This window comes from Desmodus rotundus, chromosome 3 (genome assembly GCF_022682495.2).
Source record: "Desmodus rotundus isolate HL8 chromosome 3, HLdesRot8A.1, whole genome shotgun sequence".
Taxonomy (NCBI): Eukaryota; Metazoa; Chordata; class Mammalia; order Chiroptera; family Phyllostomidae; genus Desmodus; species Desmodus rotundus.
The window spans coordinates 167203363-167218258 of NC_071389.1; the positions used below are offsets into that span (position 1 = coordinate 167203363).

General features: G+C 37.5%; 1 protein-coding gene across 1 annotated transcript in view; it reads left to right on the forward strand.

Annotated features, from left to right (window-relative positions):
* Positions 1-14896, forward strand: part of ITPR2 (inositol 1,4,5-trisphosphate receptor type 2) — a 431766-nt gene that overhangs the window by 209224 nt on the left and 207646 nt on the right. The window contains exons 33-34 of the mRNA XM_053921707.2: positions 1910-2038; positions 3209-3329. Coding sequence (XP_053777682.1) covers positions 1910-2038; positions 3209-3329 — 250 coding nt within the window. The remainder of the gene's footprint in view (positions 1-1909; positions 2039-3208; positions 3330-14896) is intronic.

Consider the following 14896-nt stretch of genomic DNA (forward strand, 5'->3'; position numbering starts at 1 on the left):
AAACAGAAATGATCCAAATGAAAAATGGTGCTTGAATGCTAAAATTATTTTACCCAGACTTTAAAAAAACTTTTTTTACATTCGACTTAGTTTATATTTCTAATGATAATGTATTCAAATTATACACACTTTGAAAATAATTACACTATTCATATTGTGATGAAGATATATTCAAATTATGTGCACTTTAAAATTATTTATTATAATAGAACATGAATCAGAAAAAGAATCTTGATTATAGTTATGTGTTTAGTGGTTGTGCTGAAATGAAGACAAAAATAAATTTGGTGTAATACACATGTAATAATTTATAAATTATGTTTTATTTTGTTACTCAATACTTTGCCAGCTCATCAACAGAACATCCTGTCTGCACAATAATAATTAGTTTCCTTTGTGTGACATTTTGCCTACTTTCCTTAAGAAACAATAATTTAAGCCTAGACTTTTTAATACCCAGGATTTTGAGGGAAGCCTTGATGTAGAAATAAACTACATTTATTAATCCACTGACTAAGACAAACCCTGTTGGTTCTTTAACAAGTGTGCCTTCATAGATAATGCTGTGTGTGATACTATGACAGCTCCAGAGAGCCCCACGCAATTCTGTGAGACGTCACCGGGTGAGGAGGAAGGGTGTTTGGGCGGGGTATGGCAGAATTGGTCTGCTACCTACTCCGCTTTAATATGTCTTCATCTCACAGATCAGAAAATTTCACTATAAAAGCCTGTGCTGGAAAGATACTAAATGCAGTAAATCCTACTTCATCCATCATGGGAAAATCAATTTTATATTAGTTCTGGGGCCACTTTAAATTTTAGTCCTTGGTTAGATGTTCCACAAATATAGCCTAATGCAAAGTTAACCTAAAACAAAATAATAGTACTTTCTTATTCTTCCATTTTTTAAATTAATGGGTTCATTCATTTTACAACATTTATCGAACATCTTGTTATGTCACGCACTATGTTATATGCTGGAACAATAATGAAAAGATTATGTAATTTGACATAACTTATTTTCTTTCATTGCATGGTCCCTGCAATAACTCTATGAGATTACTTGTAATAGAGCCTTGTTGGGTAGATGTCAGTAACAGAGGAGGAGAAAGTAAACTACCCCAACGGGAAGTAACGTGGAAGCAAAACAAGCCCTGCGCTCTTTCTACCTTCATTTGACAAATACTGTTATTTTTCAAGTGAAAACACTGGGAAACGTGGTTTGAGAAAGGAATATTTCTCTTTTGTGCATTCATTTGTGGAAAAGGTTTTAAAGCAATAGTACACTAAATTATATTTATTCTTTTGCTTAGTCACCTTATTGAAACATCTGGAACATATGGCCGCCGTAATATTTACCCACCATAATTTCGCAAATACTTTCTTACTCTGCCCTAGTTTTTCCACATTGTATCCTCTCCTCCCTTTCTTCTTTTTATCTCTGTTTCTTGTCTTTTTGGCACCCGTGGTTTTTTTCCATTTGTTTTTAATCATGTATCTTAGCTTTAGAAGTTTGTCTGTCCTGACATACTTGGAAGTTTACAGTTTGTTGAGCAAAATTTAATCACATGTAGAGAGCAGAGTCTGTGTTCTTCTCTGATTCATCCTCAACTTTGCCATTGTCTCTTTTTGCTTTCCCTACCCTGAGAAGCAAGCCCACAAATTCACACACCCATGCTTCCCACATAAATCTGTGGATTAAAAAGTCAAAATTTTTGGAAAGGATTTTATCCTCTTTGAGTGTTCTGTTTGGCTTGATACTGTAAGTAAAATTGTGTAGTTATAAACCACCCTTTCAAAAGCAGAAGAAATGTTACAACAACCATTTCAGGACAATTTTTAGAAGGTCCCAGCATTGAGTTACAATTCAAAGATGTGATACAATGTGTCGTTTTGTTTCTACCCGCAGGTTTGCAACACGACCACGGACAGGAAACACGCAGACACCTTCCTGGAGAAGTGTGTTACGGAGTCCATAATGAACATAGTGAGCGGCTTCTTTAACTCCCCGTTTTCAGACAACAGCACCAGCCTCCAGGTAACCTCGACAAACACGTGCCAGGGCATTCCTTCACACAGAATCGATTTGCCTCATCCGAGTGGGGAAAACCTCTAGTCTGGTCCGGAAGTCATTTCCTACACTTCAGAAGGTCACTGTTCTGTCAGATTAATTTGCTATTATCCTGTCTGGGTTTGCCAGGTTTCGTTTCAGATAAAGAGGCCCCATCCTCAAGTTAATTTGTTCTTGTTCTCCCTCTACACATCATGGGAGTTTTCATGTTGTTTATGGACTGTTTGCCAAGTGGTGAAATAAATTACGTAATTCTTTAAATGGGCAGGCATTTTTGACACAGTGATTTCACTTCAGTAATTTATCCTGAAAGAATTAGCAGGATTTTATATAGTAAGATTTTCATTCAAGTCTTTATAAGCATAAAAATTGACATCCACCACAAACCGGGGGATAGCTAAATACATTATAGTATATCTGTAGAATGGCTTTTTAAAAATCATTTCAAAAGAAATATTGATGATCAGGAAAATGAACATGAAGTAAGAGTAAGTGAAACGGGCTACAGAATTGCCTTACAGCGTCACCCAAGTTTGTACGCATATGTACGTGGAAAAACTCAGTAAAGTATCTTCAAAATTGTGATACTGATTATCTCTACCTAGTAGGATTATTGGTGATTTTCATTACTATGGTTTCCAAACATTTTATAATGTTTGGGTATTGCTCTTATAAAAATATCATTTCAGTTATATTTTTTTTAGGAAAAACTTTAAAACAGTTTGATAGAACCATTTCAAAGTTGTTGTCTCCTCTGCTTACCCATTGGGTGAAACCAAAACATACTATCAAACAAATAAATCTAGAAAACCTTCTCTCTATTTATGCTGCTAAATAAACCAGAGGTTATAAAAAGTATACTTAAATTCATGTCATTGGTTTCAAGAAATCCCATATTATTTCTGATTAAGAATGTAGTTAAAATGCAAATAATTGATTTTTTATAGTGTCTGGCATGTGCCTGTCATGAAGTGGGTACATAATAAATATTTTTTGAATGAAGATGCATTAAATAGCCCTGTAACTAAAAGATGGTGTGTATTTTGTTTTGATGAGCCTTTTGGATAATGCATAGACACTGTATCAGGTGTGTTAATGGTTTAGCGGCCTCTTTGCCTGCCTTCTTTCTCTTTTCAGACACATCAGCCAGTTTTTATTCAGCTGCTACAATCTGCCTTCAGAATTTACAATTGCACCTGGCCAAACCCGTCACAGAAAGCCTCGGTGGAGTCCTGTATCAGAACTTTGGCTGAAGTGGGTAAGTCAGAGTGTCTGATTTTACTTACTTTACACTTTGTTGAAGAATCAGGCTTTTGGCTAATAGGGAATACAAGCAGTTTTTCAGTTTATTACGTAATAAGAAAGGCAGGTATAGATTCTGCAAAGCTGAGCAGCAGTGATCAGCACACGATTCAGAGTATTGCATAATTTTTGGGAGGAGAATATAATTATTAAAGTTCTTTTAAAATATTTTAAAAGGGAGCTCCAGTGGCGCAATCGGTTAGCGCGCGGTACTTATAAAATATTTTAAAAGTTATTTAGTTTTCGTTTAATTGTTCTATTTCTAAATTTAAATTTAATATTGCATATGGCACTGTAAGCCAGCTCAATGAGATTTTATAGGAATGGGTTTAGTTTAATTATCTCAGATTTTATTTTTGAATTATCTATTAAGTAGCCTGGCTTATTAATACCTTCACATGGTAGTAGAACTATCTGAGGGTTTTTTAGTTTTCTAATTTTGTTTGAAACCCATCTGTATTTATTGAGGGTCTATTATATGTAGAAGGCCTCAGAAATGACAAATGGCCAAGGTTAGTAAATTCTGGAAAGAATTTCTCATAAATTTCTTTTTTCCTTTCCTTTCCTTTCCTTTTCTTCCTTTCTCCCTTCCTCCCTCCCTTCCTTCCTTCCTTCCTTCCTTCCTTCCTTCCTTCCTCCCTCCCTTCCTCCCCTCTCCCTCTCCCCCTCCCCCTCTCCCCCCCCCTTGCTTTCTTGTTAATGAGTCCCACCCTTATGGATGGCAGAGGGGAGGAGGGGGAAGACTTACAGACTTGGCTGGACTTAAAAATCAGAGGAGCTTGATCGTTCCCTCTCTAGGGGTTTCTGCGGACCCCGGGAAGGGCAGCTTATAGTGCGTGCCACTGCTGCTGACATTTATTGAGCACTTACCATGTGCAGTGCTGAGCAGTTTACATTCATTGTCTTATTTAATCCTTAGATAGCTTTATTGATTATTTACATTTTGCAGTTATAGAAACAATGATCTAGATAACGTAACTTGGCTAGGATTGTATGTGCTCAGTAAATGTTTGATAAGTGAAGAAATGATTTAACTACTTAATGACCATTTTACATTTTTAAAAATTTCCCCCACACCTAAGTGCTATTGACAATATTTAATGACTGCACAATTTTAATTAGAATAAATTAAAAAGCAGTTATAAACCAAGAGAACCAATTGAAAATTATTAGAACTAAGTGACTAATAGGGTTGATCTAGGGGATTAATTATAAATAAGCATTAAACTCAATAGTTTTTTTGGTATACTAAAAAGAAACAATACATTGTGAAAAAGATACCATTCACAATAGCAATAAAAATATTATGGGAAAACTTAAGAAATGTGAGAGAATATATTATAATACCATGTTGAAGGATAGGAAAGATTTTAATAAATGGAGACATATACTATTCCTGGGTTGAAAAATTCAATTTGTAAGGATGCCAGATGTCGCTGGAGGCAAAAATGACAAAACTGAAGCTACCCTACTTTGGAGACATCATGAGAAGGCAGGGTTCTTTGGAAAAGGCAGTAACACCAGGAAAAGTAGAAGTTAGCAGGAAAAGAGGAAGACCAAATACCAGATGGGTTGACTCCATAAAAGAAGCCCTGGGTATAAGTGTAAGAGCTAAGCAGAGCTATTTTGGGTAGGACATTGTGGTTATCACCCACTCATAGAGTTGCCATGGGGGCTGACTCCTTGACCAGTAACATGGAAGCATGCTGGTTCTCCTTAAACTATAACTTTGATGCTTCCAAACCCAGGCCCCTTACTTACACACACCCTGCTCTCCTCACGGCCCACGTGGGCTTAGGCACCCCAAGTGGGTCACATCCCACAAGCATTTGTCCTCTGGCAGGTTGGCCTCTCACCCCCTCCCAGGGAAGCTCCCACATCCTGAGTCCGGATTCTTGCTGCTCTGAGGGCCACCGTCTTCACCTAGGTTGGCCTCTGACTTTCTGTGTGGGGTCACCGGGTCACAGAAACATCCTCATTACCTTTGATACCCTGCCAGGCTCTCCTTCAGTGTGGGTGCCCTCCTCACCCCCCCTCACGTTCTGATTCTCCACTCTGGACAGGCTTCCACACAGGCTCCTTTGCTCTGTTTTGAGCTCCCTCACCCTGGACCACCTCATCTCCTGGTGTACTCCTTGCCCAGCATGGACACTGAACTTGGCTCCTCCTTAAAGTTTCAGGACTGAGTGGTTGAAAAAGGGAAGGGAAGAAATCAAGGAAGAGGCCATAATATGTGACAAAAATAAAGAAAGACATAGAACAGAACCTAGTTTTATTTTAAAAGTATATATATAGCAAAATGCCCAGAAGGCTATAAATAAAATATTAACATTGGTTATCTCTGAGTGGGGGAATTATAGATGAATCTGCTCCTGTTGTTCATGCTTTTACATAACTTGAGCTTTTAATAGTATACTTTTCAAATGATAATAAAACATTACTAAAATTTTTATTTGGATCAGATCAGCTGGGAAATAGAGCAACCATGAAAAGACAAAATTCAAAGGAATACCAAAGAAATATGATGATGTTATTTTGTTTCATAGGAACACATTGCCTCAGCTGCCGAGTATATTTCTATTTTTACATTTTAAGGAAGTTTCCCCTCTTCCTCTTCTTCCTTTTTTCCCCCTCCTTCTCCTCTTCCTTTTTTTCCTCCTCTTCTTCTTCCCTCAGTATTTAGCAAATGCAATGGAGGAAGACACCAGTTGGCCTTACACAGAGCGTGATGGCATGCTGCTCACAACAGTTAGAAACTGAGACCCAGAGGCCTTTGCAGCACAAGTGAGGCCCCGCACTGCGCCTTCCCTCTGAGGCTGACCTCAGCGGCTGACCTTGTGCAGTCCACTCACTTGTTGCGTAGTAGGGGAGCAGGGCTTTGGGGATTTAAAATGGTCACTGAAACTACATTACTCTAAAGATATCTTTTATTTCTAAGCTATAAGATTTCTTTGTCTACCATTTCCTCTACTGACCAAAAACCTTATGATTTAACAGGAAATTTTAGTTACTTTTTGTATGCTATGGAGACATATGATGGGAAGTATTATATAAAAATTATTTAAAAATCTCTAAATCTATAATCAAGAGAGGTTTTGAAGAGTGATATTTTGGTATAAAGTCTCAGTTTCATCTTTGTGAGAAGGCATGTTTCATTCTTCCTCTTCCGTGTTTTTACTGTCTGTGTGAATAGTTACCAAGCTCTGGAAATTGTGTTCCTACTGTTCCTCTGCATTCGTACCTCTCCTTCCTCCCTCTCCATAAAGGCCTTGTTTAACCCTGTATGACTTCCTTCTTGGACCTGTGTAAGAATTCAGTGCTCTCTCCTTCTCTCTTTCCTCACTTAAACAAATCTGCTACCCGAGTAATCTTCTGGAAGTGAAGTTCTACCTGTTCCAACAACAGAGACCCAGCCTTCGGCGGTGTCCCTTTGCCTAGCAAAGTAAGGGTGGATTCCTCATTGCAGCATTAGTGGCTTCCACAACACAGCCGTACCTTCCTCCTCTTTGACCTCGCTGCTCTCTGGCTTTCACACGCCTGCTATGTGACAGCACCCTGAGCCATTATGCCCCATGCGCTGCTCACACCAGAACTCTTTCCTTTTCCAGTTTCCACCACTGTCATCTCTCAGCATCTTTTCCATTACTCCGATTCCACCGTAAAAGCCATTCTTGACTCCCTTACCCACTTAACCACCTTTTCACCACTTACACCTTTCTTATGGTCTCCACTTTATTCTAGCTTATATCATCAGAAGTCCGTATCTTATCTCCTCTATCAGATTTTGAAAGACAACTACTATGAAGCGCCTGTCAAACAACTGTATGGTGATTGTGGGGGATATGGGGGTGGGTGGAGGTGGAAGAAGGTATAAGAGGAATAAATGGTAATGGGAAAAAATACTATAAAAACTATTAAAAATGCAAAAAATTAATGGAAAGCTGTTGTCTAGGATGAAGAAGGTGAAAAGCAAATTCTGCTTTGCAATGGTTAGACTGTGTCTTTTTTTATTGGTGAATGCTGACCACAGAAAAACATGTAACCAAAATTAAAGGCATTCCAAAGTGAGCATCCATGGTAGTAAAGGAATCTAAACCCATCTCACTTAAGTAGTGATTAAAAACACTTGAAATATTTAGACAAAAGATATCTGAAGGGAACATAATGATTATCTTCCAACATTTGAAGGTAAGAATGGACTTCTACAGCTTCCTAGGAGTAGGTTTTAACTAATGTGACAACTGCAAGAGGCAGATTTTTTGTCTCAGTGTAAAGAATTACTATTTTACAATTATCTTTTAAAATCCTAAGGGTCACCTTTCATTCTTCCCTTTTGCTCACTTCCATTAAGCCCAAGAGCAGATTCTGTGGGTTCCACTTCCTAAATACACAGTTTTTCTTTGTCTTGTGTGATACACTTGGTCCAAATCCACCACTATCTGACGTGAATTACAGAAGAGTCTCTTTACTGAAATCCCTACCTCCACTCCTGTCATTGCTACATAGCAGGTAGAGTGATCTTAATTTGTAAATCAGCTCATATCACTCACCTGCTTAAAACTCTCCATTGCACTTAAGTTATATTCCTTACCATGGCTCAGAAAGCCGTTCATCATCCAGGCTTTATCTTCTCCTACTTTCTCACCCACCTCCAAACTCTGCTCCACCCACACTGGTCTTATTTCTATTTTCTCATCTACAAAAGGCATCTTCTCATCTTGTGGCATTTGCATTTGTTGTTCCCTGTTCCCTATTCAAATCCTCTTCTCCCAGATCATCACATGCTCAAAAGCTAAGTGCTCAGTGAAGAGTTCCAGTACATCCCACATAGTGTCCCTGCTTCTTCCGCCCCCTATCCTGTCTTCCTAGCTTACTGTCCTCTTAGCACTTCTCATTATTTGAAAGCATCTTTGCTTGATTCTTTGTTGACTTATTTTTACTTCTTTGTTGTCTGCTTCTCCCATTAAAATGTAAACTATGAAAGCAGGAGCTTTGCTTTATTCACCAATTGTTAAGGCCTGAGAGTGTCCAGTGCTGACTAGCAGTTTAATGAGTGTTTGTTGACTGACTATAATCCATGCACTAGTTTTTTGGAGATAATAAAATGTACGCTCGGGAAGGTTTAATAAGTTGCCCAATTAGTAAGTAGTTGAGATGGGTTTGAAATAAAGGTTTTTGAGTATGAAGTTCATGCTATATCATGTTACCCCAGAAGTACTATCTTAGGAAGCCCCAACATGGAAACTAGAACTATGGCAACTTTGCTTCCTGGGCAAGGATCTGTCTGAAGTTTTATAATTCAGGTGCAAAATCACTTTTGTGTTTCAGCAACTCTTTTAAGAATACAAAGAGGCAGTAAAAGTTAACACAATTGTGTAATAATTTATAATATTAAAGAAAACAAAGTATACATATTTAATAAAAATAAAACAAAGTCAAGAGAATAATATCATGTTATTAAGCAAGCTTCAGTGCATTTACAAGTTGATTAAACATGCTTCAGTAAATGCAAATATCTATTACAGTTACATTTACATAACACTTTAAAGTGCTCCCAAGTATATTAGTTCAATTCATCTGTCATCAAAAATACTCAACTCTTTTTAAAATTTGTACATTGGACACAAAAGGTAGTAAAAGTCAGCAAAGGCACTTACTAAATCAGCCCTTACCTTGCTGAGAGAGGGAGCATTTATCAGTGGCGTGTCCTGTGATGTATTCGTAAGTGTTAGCCCTGTTTCACAGATGGGCACTGAGATTAGCGAGGCTAGGCAGCCTACTCGGGGTCACACAGGCAGGTGGGGACAGGGCCAGGATCGACTTTGTGATGTTCTACTATCACCAATCAGTTTAAACAAACATTGCATGTCTTATACCATAAAAATATAAAAAATATGGATGAATGTTAGTGCCCTTGGTCAGTCATTGCTCCTTAGTTTACTCACTTATATAAAATACAACAGTACATGTCACAAGTACTTTGAAAAAGCCCTGGCAGTGTGGCTCAGTTGGTTGGGCGACATCCCACAAACTGAAAGGTCACGGGTTCAATTCTGGACATGGGACATGCCTGGGCTGCAGATCTGCATTCTGTCTTGGGTCAGGGCGCCTGCAGAAGGCAACTAATCAATGTTTCTCTCTCACATTGATGTTTCTATCCCTCTCCTTCTCCTTCCTTCCACTCTCTATAAAATAAAAAATAAAAATAAAACATTTAAAAAAAAGAAGTACTTTGAGAAAAAGCGTGAGTATGGAACTCCAAGAATGAGTTCCACATTATTTTACTTAAAAAAGAATTCTGTCCCCCCATTTCATAATTTTAAAATGAGTTGGGGGATTAACATTGAATACTTTGTTGGCAAAATAATCTTTTTTCCGAATAGAAATTCTGTAAAATATCTTTTACAGATGGTTTGACTTATCAACATTAATCTTCAAGCCAATTATTCCTCCCCAATTCGAACATGTATAAAATTTTAACCCTTTAAGAAGAGAAATTCAGTCTCTATTAAAACACACATATCTATGTTCATGCACCTAGGGTGTTATTGTTGACTGTAAGAAGAACTTGATGTAATACATTCCTGTAATTACAATTTTGAAAAACTCATTATTACTTAAAACATTAAATCTGAAGACGTTACAAGATAGGACAAAATCTTATAGTTTTCTACGTATTTATTTAGTCAACTGATTTACAATGATCCTTCGTTATCTGAGAGACATTATTCTAGTTGTTGCGGAAGTGTCGTCTGTCACACCGTATTTCCTGCCCTGAGTGATTTCCTAGTACTTCCAGGATAGATATGACATGTAGAGAAATCGCAAAGCAGCAAAACTAAGTACCTCCTCTGTTATCAAGTTCTAGAGTCTGACTCAGTACTAAATGAATATTTACTATATGAATAATATAAATGGATGACTACAGATAAATAATGAATATTCTTCTGTCATTGGCTGTATTCTATTGTGTGTCTGTAGTCTAAGTTATTTAACCCCATTGCTGGATATTTATATTGTTTCCAATCATGTTGCACATGAGGCAGACTCAGGTAACTACCTAGGAGTAGAATTTCTGGGGTTTTAATTTTCACAGACGCTGTCTTCTGTAGATTGTTCAATTTACATGCCACGAGCAATGCAGAGGAATAGCTTTCTCCTTGATAATGTTCTCAAATCCTTCGATTTTTGCCAATCTTACAGGTAAAACATATCATCATAGTTTTAATATGTGTATGTCTTTTTGTGAAAGAGAAGAAAACCTTTCTGTGTGACTGAGTCATTGTTATTTCCCTCACAGCGAACTGTCAATTCTTATGAATTGCTTACTTTTTCTAAAGGTTTTCTTTTTTAAAATAATTTATATAGCCCTTTATTTATTAATTAAATGAACTATTTGCTTATAAGTAACTATTTTTCCTTCCTTTTTCATTTGTCATATGAATTTTCATTGATTTATTTAGGCAGAAACTTATTTTTTTTAGGCTTTTTAGATTCTCTTTTATCTTCAGAATGTCCTTGATCAGTATGAGATGTTTTCTAAATTCCCATTGAGAATTTTCGTGGTTGTAGGTTCTCTGTTTCTCTCTCTGTGTTTTTGACGTGGCCATTTATAATTTGGAGCTGTCTGGAATATATTGAGTTGTTAAGCATAGGGCATGTAGTCAACTCAGTTTCTTCCAGATGACTCTGTCAGGTGTGCCAACACTTGTTCGTGCACAATGCATACAGTTAAATTCTATACTCAGTTTGGGGATTAATTCAGTATGGTTTCAGTGCCAAACAGGAAAGATGCATTTCACATCTTTAATGTTCGTCATACGTAAAAACACTAGCACTTCGGTACAGATTTATCCTGGATATTTTGACATGATGCAGAGAAGGTGCCATTCTCTGCCTACCCCATGACACCTTCTTGTGCACCTACCGTTCTTGAGGGCCCGCGGAGTAGGGCTTGACAGCCAACCGAGCAACCGAGAGTTCTAATTAAGCTCACACTTCCTGTTGCCTTCCCTCCTACCTGTCAGTTTATCTCTGCAAGCAGTTTTTCCCAGGGCACCTATCACTGCAATATGCGTGTTCTCAGACATTCTGGTCTAGCAGCTACCATCAGTAATTTTATCTAATTAAAAATTTTTAACATAATATACAATATTTTATGAATAATCATTAGAAATAGATTTTGATTACATCTTAAAATGACTGCAAAGATTTGTCATATCCAGAGAATTTCTCAGGATTTATAAGGCTAATTAGTAGGTGTACCTAACAATCATAGTACCTGTGAATAAAGATGGCTCATTCCGGAGAACTAGCTCTCTCTAGGCAAAGTTCTACAAAAAGATAAATGTGTTAATAACAGCCCATGCTCCCTCCTATTAGTTTTTAAGGACTCCATATTCTTCCTCTCCGCAAGACAGTGTCTCAGTTGCACTCTAACTCAGCAGCACAGTCATAGCATTTCTTTTTTAAGCATTTTGAACTTGAATGTGACCTCTAAAGCACAGAGTTGGAATTAATGCTACATGCCGGAAGAATGACTAGTTGTAGTAAATTCATTAGTTCTTTTTTATTGAGAGGAAGAGAGGACAGGGAATAACCCATAATTCCAAGAGTACATCCTAGTTCACTTTTCAGTATACTATTTATAACAAAGTTTTTCTAGCTGAATAAAAGTAAGCTAAATTTCTATCATTTTTGGTTGCATTTGAAAAATATCATTCTAGTTATTAGTGCCCTTGTGAGATCATGAATGAATTCTTTTCTTTTCCTAGTCACAGGGTTTTTTTTTTCTGCTTTAATTTTAAAACAACATATGGAAAGCCAAATTTGCATTGTCGACTTTGCTTTCAAATTGGTATTTATAATATTTTGACAATGCAGGGAATCTATTTCAGGCCATGTCTTTAAAGGTATTAATATTTTTACATTTGCTTAAACACTTTTTATTAGTATCTCTGCAGCTGACTCACTTTAACTCGAAGCCTCTTTTCCCCAGCTGAATAGTTCATTTTCTTTTATTTCCTGGAAATTGTGGTTTAGCCCTTGGCTAAAGCTTACCTTTGGGCATGAGACAATAGTATGTGTTACCCATATATTGTACAATTTGTGCTAAGACAGAAGACTAGAAAATACCAATTAAAGTGGTACAGTTTTGAGAAAAAGTTTCCTTCAACCAATTTTGGAATATGGGAGCCTCCTCTTCCTGGTTTGTCCTGGTGCTGGCCCTGGTGGAATAGTGGCTGCTGCTCACAGGGCATCTGGGAATCTGGAAAGTGGGCGAGATTTTTCTGACCTCACTAATGGGGTGGGGGGCTGCTGCACAGCTAAGAAAAACTGAGGAGCTGCCATCGGGCTCCATTTCCACTGGTGTCATTAGAAAAATATTCATCGAATAGTTCTTTATGTAGGTTATATTCATAGCAACAACACTTACTTGATGTGTGGTTGTATCTAAAGTACCCAATTCCTAAAGCGGAGAGAAATCCCAGTCCCCCTCCCCCTTTTGTTTAAATGGTAGTGGAAACTGGCTGTACTATGTTTCGAGCAATATGAAGGTTTATAATTTCTGTTGCTCAGAAAATAGCATATAAGCAGTATTGTCCTCTGACTTGTAAATGTTTAGAGCAAGCCCACTTATGTGCGAAGCAGCCAGAAAAGAATGAGAGTCTTGCCAAGATGTGATCGTGGTACAGGATTAAGTATTTGTAAAATATGTGCAGCTTGGCAGTGCCTGTCCTTCAGATGGGACAGGAGTGCAGATGCTCTGCTGCGAGTGACGGGGACAAACGACACATTGTTTGCTTTGGAAAAGGGAAATAAATGTACAGTGAATATGAGGAAAACGTTCACTAGGGAAGCTTAGGCAGTGGTGCAGTTGATTGTTTCGGGTTGTCTTAGAGGTGGTGTTACGGCTGTAAAACTGCAGCCTGAGCTCTTGTTTAAACTGGTAACTTTTTGTATGGGTAGCTACAATTGTTTATTTTCAAAGAAGTTTTTAAGTATCTTTCAACTTCAATATTGCCTACTGTTGTTGCTTTCCTTTCATTAGATGAAACAAGCCAGATTTATTCATTCATTCTCATTCTCTTCCCCCATTCTTTCCTTCCTATTTTCATTCATTTTAAAAAAAGTCTTAAAAACGGTACTATTATAACTTGAAATAATATCCTTATATATGTCTCTTGACTTAGCAACTCTAAATAATGTCTATATGCTTGACACTATGAAAAATAAGGAAATTAAAATACTGCCTTCATTTTTACCCCTTCTCCCCCACTCTGTGTTCTAATTATTGCTTGATAGATTGTAGGGTTTTTGTTGTTATAATTGTGACATTGGCATTCTATCCTAAAATATAATTAAATATCTTATAGGTTGATACAGTTTAAAAATAAATTGTCAGAGTTTTATAAATTATGATCTATAAATCTCTCTCACAGTGTCAATATTAGAGACAGAAATATAGTGCTATGATGTTGAAACTTTTCTGGCTGGAGAGTTTTCCAATCACTAGTATCTAACAGATCTCCCATTTGTTTCTAGTTTTATTCTCTTCTTCATGTTTACAGCTGGTTGCTGTGATTTCTTGTATTCGCACTGACATTTGCCTGGATACCTTTCTTGTTTTGGAGGGGGAGAAATTTTAATAGAGTTTCAGAGTAAAATTTCTGAGCCTTGCATCTGTGTTCTGAAGAGTTTTTACTCAGGTATCACATTTGATTTTTAGTGGTAGATGGGCATAAACTCCTAGGTTCAAGATCTTTGTCCATCTGGTCTTTAAACCCGTTATTCTACTGACTTCTAGCTTTCAGTACCGATGATGGGAAGTCTGGTGCCAGTCTGACTTCCTGTGGGAATCCTCTTTCTTCTCCGGATGTTGTTGCAGTTTCCTCTCTGCTGTTGGCGCTTACCGTGTTTCAGTTTTGTAGGGCTGTCATAACAAATACCATAACCGGATGGATTGAAACAACAGTTCTGGAGGCTAGATGTCAAATCAAGGTGTCGGCAGCATCAGGCTCTTTCCGAAGACTCTAGAGATGGATTTGTTCATGCCTTTCTCTTTAGTTTCTGGTGTTTGTTGGCATTTCTTGGCTTGCAGCTGCACAAATCCAACCTTTGCTGCTGTCTTCGCATGGTGTTTCCTTCTGTGTGCATCTCTGTCTCTCTCTCCTCTCCTTGTATAGCCACCAGTTCTACTGGGTTAGGGATCCGCCCTGACTTAGTGTGCCCTTGACTTAACTTGATGACATCTGCAAAGACCTTGTTTCCATGTAAGGTCACGTTCACAGGTACCAGTGAATGGGACATCAACATGTATGTGTATATATATATTTTGTGAGGCACAATTCAACCATAACAGCATTGTAAATTTTTACCGGAATATGGCCAGTATGCCCATTTAATCCTGCTTAACATACAGTGGGTCCTTTCAGGCTGGTGACTTACATCTTTCTTCAGCCTGAGAAAATTGTCTTTTATTATTTGCCTAATCATTTCTTTCCTTCTATTGTCTTTGATATT